The 18,205-nt window shown below is 40.6% G+C and overlaps 1 protein-coding gene and 1 long non-coding RNA gene across 3 annotated transcripts in view; one reads left to right on the top strand and one right to left on the bottom strand.

The window, feature by feature from the left end:
* LOC309378222 overlaps nt 1–1,222 on the top strand; it is a 33,266-nt gene extending 32,044 nt beyond the window's left edge. For both annotated transcript variants that reach the window (XR_014171882.1, XR_014171883.1), the window contains exon 3: nt 1,101–1,222. This is a non-coding gene — a long non-coding RNA (uncharacterized lncRNA). The remainder of the gene's footprint in view (nt 1–1,100) is intronic.
* The window catches only part of LOC309378125 (uncharacterized protein), a 41,198-nt gene that overhangs the window by 11,640 nt on the left and 11,353 nt on the right, over nt 1–18,205 (bottom strand). The window contains exons 9-17 of the mRNA XM_081926056.1: nt 17,599–17,795; nt 12,407–12,471; nt 11,193–11,299; nt 9,592–9,703; nt 7,421–7,520; nt 4,752–4,791; nt 4,146–4,197; nt 1,317–1,428; nt 68–151 (exon numbers count right to left, since the gene is read on the bottom strand). Of these exons, the coding sequence (XP_081782182.1) occupies nt 68–151; nt 1,317–1,428; nt 4,146–4,197; nt 4,752–4,791; nt 7,421–7,520; nt 9,592–9,703; nt 11,193–11,299; nt 12,407–12,471; nt 17,599–17,795 (869 nt within the window). The remainder of the gene's footprint in view (nt 1–67; nt 152–1,316; nt 1,429–4,145; nt 4,198–4,751; nt 4,792–7,420; nt 7,521–9,591; nt 9,704–11,192; nt 11,300–12,406; nt 12,472–17,598; nt 17,796–18,205) is intronic.

The following is an 18,205-nucleotide window of genomic DNA, read 5'->3' as shown; positions in this document are numbered from 1 at the left end:
ATATTCTCAATATGTGGGCTGCTTTAAAAAGCAGCCCACATATGTAACCATAAGAATGGAAGAATACCTATGTTTGCAGAATTGCCTTTGTCCCCACTTCTGGTATAGGCAAGTTCTTCCAGACGATATATATGTGGACCACTTGGTAGATCTATACATATGGAATGAAATAAAATTACTGCTTTCTCACCTGCAACAGGGAAGCTGTTGTTTTGTCTGTTTATACTCTCTAGTGTATTGCTGCTTGCAGACTTGACCAGGCTTCCTTAAACTCGGCCCTCCAGATGTTTTTGGCCTATAACTCCCATGATCCCTAGCTAGCAGGACCAGTGGTCAGGGATGATGGGAATTGTAGTCTCAAAACATCTGGAGGGCCGAGGTTGAGGAAGCCTGGACTTGACTCAATCTTCATGTATATATTCTTAAATCAAGCTAAGGTACGAATGATCCATAACCCTTAGCAACCAAAAACAAAGTTAAGGGGAAATGTATTTTTTTAAAATATTGAATTCTTTATTACAATAAAATATTCACCGCATATACAAACACTCCAATAGCAAATATTATAATAATAAATCCTTAATAGGCCAAATTGTGTACAGTATATATCAACATAAACCAAATGAGCTCAAGTTTGCTCACCCACCCACTTTATCCTCACAACCAACCTGTGATATAGGCTGTGAGAGAGAAAAACAGGCCCAATGTCCTCCCAGGTGGTTTATAACAGAGTGGGAATCTGAACCTCAGTCTTCTCAGTCTTAGTCTGGAACTCTAATTTCCATCATTTACCAGTAAATTTTGAAATTACTACTAGGATTGAGAAATGTCCAAAACAAGCCCCCAGATCCAACCATTTATGATACTGCTACAACACTATCACATATCTGTCCTTTGTGCAATATCCTTAATATGTTTTAGTAATTAAATAATCCAAAATTTTGAATAAACCGTAAAGCAAAATTATGGCATGTGGTCTAATATGACTTTAAATAATTGTTTATTCTGTTAAAAACAGTAATTCTACCAATTTTCAGCATGTGGCTATAAGGCTATAAGATTATGCCCAAGGCCTATATTTTATAATCTGTTAATTTTAGGATCTGCTACAAGAAATATACTTTGCACATTTGACAGAGAAGATTTCTCCAGATTTGAGAAACTACAATAGCATTTGATTTATTTTCAAGTGGACATGACTGTGTGCAAATAGAAGAAGACTGTACTGGAAAGCACACCCTGTATAAAGAAATGTCTATATGCAAAAAAAAAAAAAAATCTAGGTATGGAGCAATTTTAGTGGTAAACAATAGTACCTTTTAACTCTTCCTGAGTCATGGGCTCATCATGTGAAATTGCTGCATCTGAAGTGAATGAAAGATCCTCCTCATATGTTTCAACATGTAGCCCATTGATAAATATGTCAATCTGGGGGAGGATATTATTTAAACTGTTAAATAGGCTGCCACATATACAAGACTAAAAGCCATGTAGGCAACACGTTAGATGTAAAATGGGTAAAACTGTTTGTGTTAGTGCTCCCATGCAACATCTAGCTTGTGCTTTCAATGAAATCTGTGTTGACACAACCTATCACACCAAGGCATCAGCTGACTGGACTATAATAGCTCCTGCTTACAGATATCTCACAAATCAGAAGTGTCTACTGCAACCTAAAGACGCAGCCAGCCAGTCATGTCAATGGCCTTTCTCCAGCTTTTGATTTTTAAAAACTTCCGTGGTGGTCTGCAACCATTTACAGTATGTGCAAGTACAAGTTTTGCAAAAGATTCAAAACAAAGTGGAATGAGAAGGAAGGAAGGAAGGAAGGAAGGAAGGAAGGAAGGAAGGAAGGAAGGAAGGAAGGAAGGAAGGAAGGAAGGAAGGAAGAAAGAAAGAAAGAAAGAAAGAAAGAAAGAAAGAAAGAAAGAAAGAAAGAAAGAAAGAAAGAAAGAAAGAAAGAAAGAAAGCCTTCCTCATGTACATCCAGCAATGGTCAGCAGAAATTGAAGACTAAGTGGAACTCAGGACAATAGGCACCATTCCTACTTTTAACAGATATTTAATTTGGGGGGACTTGGAGGACAGAGGAAGACTTACTGAAAAAAATTTCAGCTGCTCCTCAATTAAAAAAATATGCAAGGTTTTATCCCAACGTTAGCCATACCCCCAGTACACCAATTGAAATGAACAGACATGACTTAACTTAGACCCATTAATTTTATTGGGCCTGCTCTAAGTATAAATTAGTTGTATATGACCCCTACAATTGTATATTTTGAAATCAAAAGGTTTCTAACTTGTAAAGATACGAAACTGCACAAACACTGTTTTGAAGTTAAGTACAATTACATAAAAGCTGAAGGAAAAGCTCCACTGATCCTCATTCTTCACAAGAACAGAACAAAGCTCTGTTGCAAACCAAATAATAGAATCTTTGTATCAATGCAAGTCTTTGGAGATGGGGGGGGAACCTTATGCAATAGGTTTTACTCTAGGTCAGACTTTAAAACAATATTTAAAACAGCACGCATTTATGCAACTACTGAAATCCAGGTCAAACTTTAAGCACAGGAAATGGTACACTCTCCCCCACCCTGCATGAGCCAAGTTTGACACATGAGTGGGGACTCCCACCTGTCAGTCGCAATGACCTCAGGTGACCTGTTTCTGCACAGCGCTATGCTAGCCTCCCAAATCAGCTGATTGTCAATACTTGCATGGAAGCACCAATGATCAGAAAAATGTTAGTGTTGCTACAATAGGACTTAGCCGCATCAGGTGCAGAACAGGTGGCATGGCTTGGCCAGTATCAGCCTCATGGACCGAGTGGTTAGGCCAATGGGCTGGAGGTTCCCACAGCTGCTGGAACTGCTACACTTTATTAATAAGGACATTACTGTTCTTCCCCAACCAGGCTAGAGAAACATAGAAGGAGTTGCTTGGAGACAGAGGAGGGAGGGACGAAAGTGCAGCAGAGGCAGAAGAAGCCTTGTGTTTCTCAGTCTTAGGTCCTCAGAAGACATTTAGCCCCAACTCCTTGCATGGATGAGAGTATATACCAATGTGATTTCTCATTACATTGTAGACAAATAGGGAGGATTGTTCAAGCTTTGCTACTCTGACCTCGCACGGGTTATTTTATTTAGGGGTGTGCAGCTGCTCTGTCCTGCAGCCATAATGAAGCAAATTGGGGTGATTTTACTCTTCGCTGAGTCCAACCAGGGGTGTATGAAGTGGGGGGCGGAGGGGGTGGTGTGCCCCGGGTGCCACTCTGGGGGGGGGGTGACAAGATGGCCCCTGCCTCCCCACAGCTGTAGAGTGGCCGAGGGCGTGCGCAGTCAGTATGGGCGCCGCTCGCACGGCGACTGTACAGGCTGCCACTCTCGAGCGCCATCCATAAGGGCTGCCTCTCGCACGACGACCGTATGGGCTGCCACGCATGTGCACTCCGTACAGGATACCACACGTGCACACTCCGTACGGGATACCGCGCGTGCACAGTCCGTACAGACACCACGTGTGTGTCACTGGGTGGTTCTCCCCACCCCTCGGCATCCTGCCCCGGGGGCTGGAGAGGGTTCCTCTGCCACTGAGTCCAACCACAATGTAAACAAACCACCTCAAGTCAAAGATGGGCCCTCACAAAGTTTCATGTCACGCTGTTTTTCTGTGCTCCCTTCCTTTCCGTTCTCTCTGTTTTCTATTCCTCTATCTTTCTCTACTTTTAAGTCAACAGATTTTGCAAGAGGTGTGACTGCCTAAATGCTGCTTGCAGAGCACTAAAGAGCTCTGAATTGTTTTCTTCTTTCTGGTAAAGCATAATGGAAGATTCTTTTTAAGAAAGATTTCACTTTAAAAAAAATCATCCATACCTATGCTTGTGGGGGGACGGGGACATTTGGAGCTTTTCAACACTCCACAGACAACATTAAGAACAGTATCGCCTTCTGCAGTGGTGCATATTATAGGATGTCTCTTCCCAACACAAACAAGCTAAATCAGCCACCATGAATCTAATGACTAAGAAGAATGTACAAGTAAGAACACACACCCTTCAAAATATAAAACCAATATGAATTTTGTGATTTTCTGCAGCAGCTACAAAGTGTATTTGGGACTGGTACTTAGAAAGCAGCTCCTACCTTGACATTCTTTTTTGGATAAAGAAAGAAAAATGGTTTCAGAACTGGCGATCTGGAAAAGAAGCCACACACAAAAAAGGCAAATTAAGTACAGATGCCAAAAGAACACCTTTCAGTAGGTTTTTAAATGGTTCCTGAATACATCTCAACATCAACTATGGTCTTTAGACATTCAGTACATCTATTTCATTCAAGGGTGGTCCTTCATGACCACTGGCCATGATGGCTAGGGCTGATGGCAGTTGGGGTGCAAGACCTGTCTTTTAATTATCAGCAACACAGGATAATTTAAAACCATGCAGTGCAGTATCGCTGATAATCTGCTTCTGAGCCACTTTGTTACGACTGGAAATTTTCTAGAAATATAATGACCAATAAATATTTTCACTGTAGGCAAATCCCTCCAAAACACAGCAGTCAGCACATTCCTGAGACTGACTAGAATATTTTAGGATTGTCAGCTAAGGGAGTATATAATTTGACTGTCTATAAAACATAAAGTTAGCTAATCAATATGCTCAGTAACTGACAGTTAAGAAATGCACAAATTCCCTAACGGTTAAAAATAAAAGTATATATTCTTATAACCCCCTCTTAAAAACTTACACTTTTGGACGTCCTCCAACTATTCCAGTGAGACCAGGTGCTAAAAATGAAATATTTTAAAGTTAAGATTCTAAAGATGATTAACAGAAAATCAGGGTTGAACCATTTTATTTATCAAGATTTGGTTTTTCTCCAAAGCCCCCTCAGACAATGAGATAAAAGTTTTAGGATGATGAGGACTTTTGCCTAAGCATGAGATACTTAAAATCACTCCAATTCCTAATTAGACCCTGCAGAATTAAATGGCAGGAACAGTAGGATAAATGGAGTTTCAATAGCAGGAGGTCGGGGAAAGCTGAAGGAAATAAAATGATCATCCTTCTACTAGAAGACGTGCAACAGAAGCCAAGAAGATGGTGGGAGTTTGCGACTAAATCTAGGAATCTGAGTGAGTGAGTGTTCCACTGATAAAGTATTTAGGATGCCTATTTCAAATAACTATACAGCTGTCCCCTTTACAAGAGCTTTAGCTGATGGGTCTAAATAACATTAACTCAGGGTGCTGAACAATATGGGTCTAATCTAACACAACACAAAATACTTTTTTTAAAAAAATGCAGTTCAACTGTAACACCAACGCAAATTAGAAAGCAGAATACATTTTCAGCTTTTATAGGCCCTTCTCTATTGTAATATCCACAAGTATTAGGATGAGCTAGAGCCTGAAACTAAATCAGTTTCAAGATTTTAGAAAGAATATTATTTTCGCTTCTCTAGCGTCCAGCCACAGCACTTATTACGAACTTGAACTTTTCAAACTCTAAAACAACAAGCATCTGAAATCAAGTGTCCTATAGTCATTATAATATTGCACACCATATACAAATAACTTTGCTTACAGAGGCCAATTAAAATTGCTATATCCATTTCCTCTCAACCCAAAGAGATAAGGTATCTTTCAGGATTATGTATTCAAACATAAATGAGGACTGGCCAAGTTAATCTGTTAAACCTAGAAGCAACTTCCAACACACTTGTCATCAGTCATAATATTTACATATACCCAGGCACTTTAAAATCTCAAGCTGCATTAAGCAGCTGTCATCGTGGTGTCAAGCTCCGGTCACTTAAGATGTGAAATAAGGGTCAGCACATTAGTTTTGTAGTTGGGAAGCTGCTTCAGAAGATTAAAAATGTGAACGTTCCTTGCTGACGCTGTTGAAAACTCCGAACATCAGTTTGTTGTAGTTATCTCAATAAGAATGAGGGGCCAGTATGGGAATTTGGGTGACTTTAATACACGTTTCGAATCTGGATCCACTTCCCCACCCCTGCCTTAGCCATACCCAGATTAGATTACGGCTGTACACTCCATATGGATCTGCCCTTGAGAAGTGTTCGGAAATCGTAATGGCATGTTTTCAGAGCATATGACAGGTTTTATTGTCTTAGTTCTGAACAGTCAGTGCAGTTTCATGCTCGGCAGGGACTTAAGAATCATGCCCATAAGAAACAGGGGCAATGCCATGCTATCAAATGGTCTAGCTCAGTGGTTTTCAACCAGCATGCCATGACACCCTGGAATAGTGGTCAGGTGTGCCGTGGGTGGCACTGGCCTCCATCCTTCCTTCTCTCCATCCTCTGATGCCCTCTCACATCTCCACCTCCAGAGGCCTGCGCAGCTGTTTGTTGCAGCAGCCCTGGCTACAAGCTCCCAGGCGAATGAATGGTGGCTCTGGGGCCAGCCAGCGGGTGCTGGTTGCCAAGAGCTGAGGTTGCCTCGGAGTAAGCAAGCTAGTGGGCGAGGATTCATGAGGAGAGGTTGTATATATGTGTAAATAAACCACATATCATAAAGACACCACAGTCTCTGCTGTGCTTCATATCTAAAAGCAAACACAAACCCTGGGTAAGCACCTGGAACCCATGAATTTTCGAACCGCTCAGAAATTGGGGTGTCATCCAACAGTGCTTTTGACTTTCACTATTAATTAAAGACTGCTTTTATTTACATTCACAAATGTTCTGATGTATGGGCTTTTACTACACAATGTTGTTGTTTTTGCAAATACGCTGTAAAAGGAAATACATTTTAAAGGTAAAAAAAATTCTTCCTGAAAGCAAATCTGATCAATAACAAGTGTCAAGATGGTTACATGTATCTTATCTTAGCAATATTTAATATCATATAGATAAGTGCTACTTTGCTTTGCTCTGTTTGGTAGAACATAAATTTACTGCCAGTTACAGACTGTGACCATGCACTGACCCTGCTTCTGTAAACAGAGGTTTAAATCAACAGTGTATTTATTCTGTCTCCAGGCCACTGCAGAAGCAATAAATGAACAGCTTATTCACATGGACCACATGGTTAATGTACTCCTAACATCCCAAGCAAGGCAATTACTTAACTACAAAGGGAATTTAGTGCAAATGAATACCTTAAAAGCTGGTCTGTATTGAGGAAGGACCTTGCTCAGGAATTCAGAGTACCTTGCACATGATGTCATTGTGACATCACATGACTGATGTGGGCAGCCCTGCCCACCATAAAATTTGGCCTTAAAGGCTGTCTGGGGAAGTCAAAAAGGTTCCCCACCCCTGCTCTAGACTAACTAAAAACCAAAGAAGTGCTCACTTTTGGTCAAATGACAACCAATTTTATACAGTCTAATAACCAAGTTTGGTTATAAACCACAACAGCAGAAAAGCAAAGATTCAAAATTTACCCATTCCTGTTCCAGCTGGAGCAATCTCTCTGGAAAAGATTTCCACTGCCTTTTTCTGCTTATGAAGTACGGCAAGCCAAATAACTACTTCCCGTGGACCCTGTTTTCAGATATTAAAAAAGAGAAAGGTAACAATTTTAACCACACATATAGAGCTCTTTTAACACATTGAAAGACTAACAATTCTATGGTAAAAAACCCCCACAGAATTTAGAAGCGGAAGCGTAAATCAAAAGACACAACTCCTACTGCAAATGGTTTGAAATTTTACTTTGAAGTATCTGTTTATTTTCATAATTTATTAAAATTACCAATTAAAATTAAGACAATAGCTTTAGTTTTCAGCAGACAAAACATATATAGCATATATAGCAAATAAATGTAGAATGCTGAGCATTAAAAATGTGACTGACACACTTTAACTTGCAAGCAAGCCTTCTAAGAATAGTCCAAAGTTTAGAACATTTCCATAGTATAAACTTCCCTAGTAAAAAACTGCTGCTGTTGTCAGTAACAGGGTCAGTATGCTAACTTTCAAATGGCACAGTTCAGAGTCTGGATGATATGTTCTGTACAGAAGCAAATTTGATCGTGAGAACATTATATTTTGCAACAGAAAGCACAATATCAAGAGACATATTTTCTTGCAGGAACAGAATGTTGTATTTCTAAAAAAAGAGATATTTCATACATGACTTTTTAAATTAAATTTTAAATAAATTGGAATAATTCCAGCCATGTGTACAGATTTAGATACTGAAAACAGCCTGGACTAGAGGGACAAGTATTGACAGTTTAAAGGTTGCATGAAGCTTCATACTTACTTGGAAAAGGATCCTACTGAGATAAGTTATTTTAAACATTTTTATCCCGCTCCTACCACAACAAGAGGGGGTATACAAACAAAATATATAAAATATAAATAGCAACCGTAAATTACCATATTTTTCGCCCTATAGGACGCACTTTTCCCCCTCCAAAAATGAAAGGGAAATGTGTGTGCGTCCTATGGGGCGAATGCAGGCTTTCGCTGAAGCTATCCCCCCAGCCCCGCAAGCTCCCAGAGCGATGCCAAAGCTGTGCGCAGCTTCGCCATCACTCTGGGACCCGTTCTGGGGGCTGGGATTGGGGGAAGCTCGGGTTTCCCCCACCCCCAGCCCCGCAAGCTCCGGGAGCGATGGTGAAGGTGCGCTCACCTTCGCCAGCGCTCTCCAACCTGCTCTGGGGGCTGGGGCGGGGGAAGCTCGGGCTTCCCCCGCCCCAGCCCCGCGCCGGGAAAAAATAATAATTCCCCCCCCCCAAAAAAAATCTAGGTGCGTCCTATGGGCCGGTGCGTCCTATAGGGCGAAAAATACGGTATCAGTAATAATACCACCAAATAAATCCAGTAACTAAACCCAGTAGCACTACAGCATCCTTGCCCACCAAAGGCCTGGCTTCAGAATGCCTCCTAAATCACTGTAAAATGGCATTAATAACCTGCCTTGTCCTGTAACAGAGCCTCAGTTTTATGAAGAGAAAACCCAGCTCCTTCCCATTTTCAGCCTGATCATTCTAAATAATGCAATTTTGAGCAGTAGCTGAATAATGGTACTTATGAAAGCTACCTCAGTTATTTTCAAATTAATAAAAAATATATATATTCATGGCAACTAGGAACTTCTCCTTAACACAAATGGTAACTTTTACAAAAAACATCACAACTGCACAGTGAAGCAATATTTGGGGGGTAAGCATTGGCAATGCCCCCCTTACAATAATGCCTCCCTCCAATCCCACAGCTGCAATTAATTTGAAGAAAAGAAGAGACTAAGCAATAAATGTAATATGTATTTTAATTCTTAGCCTCCATTCCTTCCCAGTTGGTGGATGAATATAAACAGGAAGAAAGTGATAAGACTGGCAAAATGCACGAGAGGAACGATCTTTTTCTCAGTCTGGTGTTCTCTGTTTCTATTCATCTTCCCACCTAGGCACCGAAACCAGAACACAAAAACAAAAATATCCTCTGCAAATAATGTCATACGCTCCATTTCATTCTCCTTTCCTTCAGGGCTGAGTGAACGATAAGATGGTGAAAACGAAGAGTAAACGGAAATGCAAAGGGAAAGGAATACTTCTCTTGGCTACACAATCAAGAAAAGTGCTTGTGAGACCACCTTCTTACTTACATCGTCTGTGCTCCTTCTGGCATGCGGTCCGTACGTTTCCTCAGAACCTAAAATCTGCAGGTTAATTTTGCTGTAGTCCTCATATCCCAGCTGATCAAACATCAGGCGTGTCCTGAAACAGGTCAAATATATTCAATAGGCTGCTGCTAAAGAAACTTTTGCAACACCCAAGGTTTGTTTGTAGAACTCAAGTCCCGTTTGCAGGCTCCCCCCCCCCCCGGACATGTGGTTGGCCAGAGTGATCTACTAGGTATAACTTTGGCATGATCCAGCAGGGATTTACTTAGGATCTCCATTCTGAGTTTCAAACTCTACATGGGTCAACAGTAGACAAAGTCTTCTAATGGGTTTTCTGCCTTTGTGTGTGAAGTGGATGCAGATGTGAGTGTGTTATACGCAGGTGACATATACGTATATTTTCCCACCCCTGCCCACTTGTGGCTTACTTCTGGCTTAGCCGGTGATTTTTCTCTTCAACTAAGCTCTAACACCAGCTCAGCTGGGAGAAAAGGTCTTGGGATGTTTTGGCCCACCTACCCACCCTATTCACGTGCCCTTTAAATTGTATCCTCGTCCCCACTTTATACCAGCAGGTCACAACAGTGTTTAAAGATGCAACTCTACCACCTTCACACAGAGATTGGGTCAGAGATCAAAGTTTCCTATTGGGCAAGTGTTAGCATAGCTCTAAGCTCAGAAACCGGTGAAAGATGGGAGCCTCTCCCCCCCCCAAAAAAAACCCCCTCTGAACTCTTATTATCATAGCTCTCATAATAAGAAAATGTGAAAGAATCAAGAAAATCCTAAATCCTCATAAATGAAGTCTGAAACATTTTTCAAAGAATGTATTTGAATTTCTCCCCAAGCTATTCTACTCATTCCTGGTACACTCTGAACCATTGGTTTTGGTTTTTTTAAAAGGGGAGGGTAAGAAGGAGTGTGGAAATCAAATGATCTCTTGCCCCAGCCAATCTTTCTTTCAAGGGAAATGTCGTTTACCTTCCCACCGGAGCGGTACCTGTTTATCTACTTGCACAGGTGTGCTTTTGAACTGCTAGGTTGGCAGGAGCTAGGACAGAGCAACAGGAGCTCACTCTGTCATGGGGATTCGAACCCCGACCTTCCAATCGGCCCAGCGACCTTCCGATCGGCAAGGCTGAGAGGCTCAGTGGTTTAGACCACAGCGCCACCTGCGTCCCTCTTCTGGAAACACACTTTCTCATTTGACAGTATTCATATATTGCAATAGGCAACTCCAGGCTTAATTTGCAAATATGGCCACAGGCAGTAATGCTTCTGAATGTCAGTTGCTTGAAACTGCAGGAGGAGAGCCCTCTTATTCTTGGGTGCTTCCTGAAGGTTTCCTGCAGGCATCTGGGTGGCCACTGTTAGAACAGGATGCTAGACTGGATAGGCCTTCTAATACATAATGAACGCCTGATAATACGCTGTTGGAAATATTAAGTGTATATTACATTGCTCTTAATTTAAGATAGTGACATTTTAAGTTGCGGACGAAGTGACATGGCTACTTTTTAACCAACGGGGGCACTGTGAGATGATTATACAATTAGGGGAGCTCTTCTGCAGTAAATTCCAACCTTTCCAAAATACTTTCAGCAGTTCTTCTTGCTTTTTCTATTGCCTTTGGTCCTCCTACTGGGCAGCAAGCTGTAGCTCTGAATCCATCAAGGTACGTAGCATTTACCTGGAAAAACAGAAAAGATGTGAATAAATTATTAATGGTTCATTCTCATTATTCATTCTCATATTTTGTTTAATATGGAAGAGCTATCCTTGCAGCAACAAGGAGTATCACAAAAGAACAAAGCTGTATATTTTATGCAAAGGGTTTACTGAATGAAGAGCGCTCATAGCTGATAGCTGAAGCAAGTGGCATTAGAAAACTGGATTGGATTGATTATATTTGCAATTAAGATCTGCGCTCAAAACACTCAGGGCAATTGTTATTCAAATAAACCCTTTGAGAGTGCCTGTGGCTTTCTTCGTCTGTGACCACTCTTCAGTTTCATTAGCTATGCAGACTAATGTTTAATCATCTATTTAAAAGAATCCTTTACTCTAATTTAATCATATTCAGATAATTAGAGAGGGATGGATTTAAAGTTCTGTCTCATTTTAGAAATAAATTAAGATAAGAGAGGATGATTGTGATTTTCAAATGCTGTCAGAAGTTGGGAGATAAATCTTTATACTTGCTAAATAGTGTATCTGTGGTAAAGGACTAGCAAGAAAATGTTTTAATATGTATACATTTAAATGTGCAAATTTCTGTTAGATACAGAAAGAGACAGTGGAATAGTACAAAAAACCCCACTGAACCAATGCAAGATAAAGTAAATTCAAATCTCAGCCTAGAAATGGTTATGTGAGATGCCAGCAGACAAATCACCCTCTTCAAATCCCCAGATTCAATGCGCAGAACACTACACAAATTTGCACCTGCATTATCCAAAAGTTTTAAAACAAAATTTCAGTTTGTATGGTCTTTCAGACTCCTTTTTCTGCACAGCCTGTTCAAACAGTTTGGATGGTTTAATTTCAGACTGTTTACCACAGAAAGGACTGCAAAACCTTCTAAAACTAAATACATAAAGTGAAAATAAATAAATGCTATGCAAAACAGACTTGCCAAGAATTTCTTGAAAGACTCATCACTTCAGTTCAATGACGTTTGCAAAGTGTCTATATTCTTTTCATTAGACATAGGAAAACACATGTTTCACAGCATGGCAATACTATCTTTTCTTCAGGCTTATACTACCGTTATCATTATTGAAACAATAATTAGAACCTTGTAAAATACTGATGGAGGCAATCCTTTTGCTCCCTGAACTTTTACTGCACCACCTTCAATACCTGAAAAAGGATATTGAAAAGATTGGAATTACTTATAACCAAACCATTATTAATAAGCATTTATGAGCTACTACACTCCAAAGTGTATAGGACTGACAACAACACTATTAAATGAAGACAAAATCAGAACTGTCAAAATATGTTTCCCTGGATACATGTAAAAGCAATGGCTCCAAAATGAAATTAGACCAGTGCGTGGCAGAAAATTATTTCATTGGATTTTAGCCACAACAGATAAATGGAACTGTGCAGTTCAGAAGTGGAATTCCTCTGAACATCTGTTGCTGGGGTGGGGTGGGGTGGGGACAGCGGTTGTGTTCAGACTGCATTCAGTGGTGCCACCCAGGTGGCAGAAAGATCTCTGGTAACAGAACAGGAAATAAATTCTCGTCTTTTCCAGTCCCCTGTGCCACCTCTAAATCTGCTCTGGTGGTTCCCCCCAAATGCTCTGAAGCAGACTTTGGAGAGGGAAAGGTAGCAGTGGGGAAAGGGAATTGCTGGAAATGGCTTCCCTCTCCATTCTGCAGGCAGAGACCCTACTGTCAGCTGAGCAGTACTATTGGATACAACCTCAAGACAGCAGACCCTGCTGAATGAATTAGGCTGTGAGAGTGTAGGTACCTTGCACTAGTAGAGCTTCAGTTTGAATACAGTGGTACCTCAGGTTACAGACGCTTCAGGTTACAGACTCCGCTAACCCAGAAATAGTACCTCGGGTTAAGAACTTTGCTTCAGGATGAGAACAGAAATTGTGCAGCGGCGGCATGGCGGCATTGGGAGGCCCCATTAGCTAAAGTGGTGCTTCAGGTTAAGAACAGTTTCAGGTTAAGAACGGACCTCCGGATCAAATTAAGTTCTTAACCCGAGGTACCACTGTAATATGTTCATGCCCAATTATCAGGGATCTGCTTGCCCTGGACAACAGTCTACCCAATTCAGCAGCATCTTCCAACCTTCAACAGAGAATATCTGAGGGGCTTGGAGGTAGGAGCAGGCAAGTCAGTTACAGCATTTAATTTAAATTAGCTCACTATCTAGTGAAAGACAGGCATTTTCCCCCCCAGAAAATGGTTAATCGTTATATTATCACAGCTACCCAAAGATGGCTCAGCCTGCAAACAGGATCAGCCAGGATCATGCTGACATTCTGTGCTCAGGACAATTCTTCTGGATGACTGATTCCAGGTGCTGAGGAGGAATTTTAACCAGCAGTGGGAAACCTGTGCTACTCCAGTTGTTGTTGGACTCTAGTTCCTAACAGTCACAGCCAGCAGGGCCAATGGGGTCAGGGATGATGTGACCGGGGAGTCCAGCAACATCTGGAATGCTACAACAGGTGTCCCCCCCCCGATTTAAACCCTGTTGTCGCCATCACAGTATATCAGATTGGTTTATTTATATCTAGCCATCAGACCATCACAAAGCAAGCGTTTAGCAAACGTAATTCCATATTTGTATAAAAGTCACATGCATTAACATAAATAAATAGACACAGACCTAAATAAAACTATATACAATTTAAAATGAAAAGTTCTGAACCTCCAGGACAAATCATAGCAGTCCCCACCTTTTTTTAAAAAAAAACCCTCTATTTTAACACAGATCAAAATTAAGAAAATCTAAACAAATCTGAACAGAATTATATAAAACCTAAATAAAAGATAAGAACAAATGTATGCCACAGTGTAGATATTGCTACACTAAAATCTGCTTCAACAGAATTACCACTGGTGTTCTAGTACATGATCCTCCCATTTTATTTGCTCCAGTTCCCCTTCACAAAATCACATAACTGTAGAATTTGAATTGATGCCAACGATCATCTAGTCCAATTCCCTGCAATTCAGGAATCTTTTTGCCCAACTTGGGACTCAAACCCACAACCCAGAGATGAAGATTTCCATGCTCTACTAACTGATCTATCCCAGGTACTAACCAAGGAGGTCTACACTGATAAAGAGAGATGATAGTTACGACAATAACTCTGTAAATTATTCCACAGCTAAAACAAAATAAGCTCTGGAGAAACAAGCCATAGTTTGTTTGCCTGCCTGTGAAATGATTTTCAGTTTGTGGAACACACTGTGCTGAAAACGAGCCACGGCTTAGCGTTGATGTTCAACCACAGCCTGGAATGTATGATGTGCTCCTCAGTAATAATGAGTATAAACAACATCTTTGAAAACAGCTCAGCAAAGAAATCTTATCTGACTGAATGGTTGGCCCACCTAGTCTTGTATCTAACTGACTCTGGGTTTCCATGTCGGACATGTCAGCCCTTGATGCTTGCAAGTATATCAACGATTGATGATGGCACACAAGACGATTTAAAAGCCTAGGCAGGATGATATGGGAGTAGACAGTCCCCTGAAGCAACTAGGCCTTGAGCAATTTAGGAAATTAAAGATGAGCATGCTAAATTGAACCTGGAAACACACAGGTAGCCGAAGTAACTGGAATAATAAGTCCCAGTTATCAGATTTAAGTTCTGAGTGCCATTTTCAGTCCTACGGATGAAGTTTCCAAGCTGTTTGTGAAGGCAGCTCCACACAGAAAGCACTGGAATACTTCAGCTCTGAAATATCTAGAGCCAAGACCATTTTGTCTCAACTGAGGCCAAGTCCGTCTTTTCTTAAAAGAGGCTTCAGCTGGAGAATCACCAAAGTCGATAGGCTTGACTTGTACACAGAGGAGGTCATGGTTTTCTCCTCCATCTCAGCAGAGCTAAATGGCAGACTACTCTGCTGATTTCAGTGGTGCAGGACTTCAAACTAATTCACAGAATCATAGAATTGTAGAGTTGGAAGGACCCTGAGGACTGTCCAGTCCAACCCCCTGCCATGCAGGAATATGCAGCTGTCCCGTATGGAGAGTGAACCTGCAACCTTGGCGTTATCAGCACCACACTCTTATCAACTGAGCATGTGAAGGAACACATCTATGCAATAATATTAAATATTTTTCTTCATAAATAATCCATCACTAGAAGAACATCATAAGCCAAACGGTACCAGGACAATGCAATTTATCATTACTTTCGAAATGGCTTTACCCCTCAATGTTTTTAAATCTAAACAAACATAACTTCCTGCAGCTTGATTCATTATAGCTCATGAGTTCTGTTAGAACTTTTATAATAAGAAAAAATACATTTTAAAATCACAAAATTAGCAGAGCTCTTACACCAATTATGTTTTTTAAAACCCTTCATATTCCCCACTGAAATAATAAAAAGAGCATCTCTAGTTCAACCAACTAGTTTATCTAATCCTGCCATACAAAATATTTAGTAAAGTAAACAATTAAAGTAGATAGGCCTGGAGTCCTTTTTCTGGTGTACGTGTCAAAACAATTATATCTAAAGATATTTGAGAAATCTGCCTATTTCCCATCTGTTATATTTCTACTAGAATAACTTAAAGTTCATGTGAAAGTTCATTTGGAGTTCAAATGTGTCATGTTGGGCCATTTACAAACTAAAAGTTCATTTGAAGGTCAGGTGTATTTTTAATTATTTTTTAAAAGGGTTCCTTTAAGCTTACAGCTATTGCTTTTTTGATTCCGATGTTTGTGAAGCTTCATGTATCTGTTCTAGGGTTTTCTTGTTTATCAAATATATATGTGTGTGCACAATCTTTCTGGATTAATATTGCATTTGTATTTTAATTGTATAATTTCATTAAAAATTCCTTAACACTGACGGCATGGCGCTATACATTTTTACTTGTTTGGCAGTAAGCCCTATTGAGTTCATGGATCTTAAAGGTAAAGGACCCCTGACAGTTAAGTCCAGTTGCGAACGACTCTGGGGTTGCGGCGCTCATCTCGCTTTACTGGCCGAGGGAGCCGACGTTTGTTCGCAGACAGTTTTTCCGGGTCATGTGGCCAGCATGACTAAGCCCCTTCTGGAGAAACCAGAGCAGTGCACAGAAACGCCGTTTACCTTCCTGCCACACTTTCACAACACATACACACAAAACATTTTGTCAACCTTGAAAAACAAATATCTTTGTGCTAAAAATACAGCCTACAGGACTTCTAACTTGCTACAGTTGTAAGGTATTTCATATTTTTGCTTGTAGTTGCTGTGTTATGAATAAATAACAGCATAGTTATGAGAAGCGGACCAGTAGTTGCTGGAAGGGGGATGTGGAAAACCGGCACAGGGGTTGCAACAGTACCATTTTTCTAAGTAAGAAGGAGGTCTCATTTATTTTGAAGGAACTAAGTTTGAGTAAAACCTACCAAAGCCAGCCAATTTTGTTTTATTCTTTAAAGGCAGCACACTTGGAGGAGACAAATAACACGGACATGGAAGAAAGTGCTGAAACAAATAAACCCCAGTAACATCCTCTGTCCAGCACAGTCTAACAGCAACAATGAGTTTTCTTGTTTTATCTACCACTCTGAGAATGCCCCTTTCCTGAGTGGGAGTGGTCAGCATTCCTTCCTTTGGTTACTTATCAACAGTGATTAAATTCCTTAGCAAAGGTGCTGCTTGCCCAGTGCTGAAGCCTTACAGTACTGTACCTCCACAGTTTGCTTTCTAACTTTCTATACAAAATATCCAATTGACTCACTTAAAATTGAAAACTAAGTCTACGGCCCACGGCCCAGTGCAAATGTACTCCCCTGCTACCAGCCCTGTACTTAAATTAGATTAATTTAGATGTCCATGAGCCTGGAATTTAGAACCTAGGAAGGTGGTACATTTCTCCACATAGCCATGTGCAAGTAGCCACATACAAGTTTAACTCTGGTCTTTGATAGGGATCAGCTCCCCCTGGCACTTCTTGGTTCCTCGGCTTCATGGTACACAGCTCCATCTTTGGTCACACCAGGGGTTGTCAACCTGGTCACTACTGCCCACTAGTGGGTGTTTCAGGATTCTAGGTGGGTGGTAAGGGGTACAACAGCATAAGCTGAATTCTCCTTCCATCGAGCACTGGTGGGCGGTAAGGAAATTTTACCATCAAGAAAGATGCATTAGTGGGCAGTAGGGATAAAAAGGTTGACTGCCCCTGGGTCACACTGTTCTTGCTATGATTCCTTATCCTCTCTACCTGTTTCTTCAACTCATAATCATGTGCTTATGCATGTCTTTACACACCCTCTGCAGACACTAACCTGGGATTTCAGCAAGGGAAACTTGAGAGAAGTCACATGTGACATCTGGCAGGAGATATTCCTTAGGATTACCAATTTCATATACCAACTGTTCTGCCACCGTGCCAAAAGACAAGAGGCCTCCTGTGTTAGGTGGTTTGGATACAATAAAACTTCCATCAGAAGAACATTCTACTATGGGAAAACCGATGTTATGCCTAAAGGGTTGAAAACATTGAATACTTTATTGATTCAGAAAATATATAAGCATTCAAATAACAAGCAATACATGGCAATGGTTAGAGGGGACAAAAATATATCTACTTCCAAAACGTATACCCAGAACTTTAAAGGATATAGAACACACACACAGTTTTCAAAGCTCTTGAAGAGTCAAATGACCAGCTGCAAATAAGGAAAAATAACTGGGGAATGAAATGTTTGTGCCCCCAAATCAGAGATGGGGACAAATAAACAGAAGGCAAGCTAAAAAAATAAAACTTAAGAATTTTGAGAAAATTAAAGGCAGATTGACAGGCTGGCTACAATACTTTGAATTGCATGAGGTTTTTAGGCAAGATAAAAAGAAAGGCTTTGCAACAGAATTTTCGAGATTTATAAAGGAGGT

Source organism: Podarcis melisellensis (assembly GCF_964234715.1).
Source record: "Podarcis melisellensis genome assembly, chromosome: 9".
Lineage (NCBI taxonomy): Eukaryota > Metazoa > Chordata > Lepidosauria > Squamata > Lacertidae > Podarcis > Podarcis melisellensis.
Note: the sequence above shows the minus strand (reverse complement) of the source record. Positions and strands in the feature narration are given on the sequence as shown.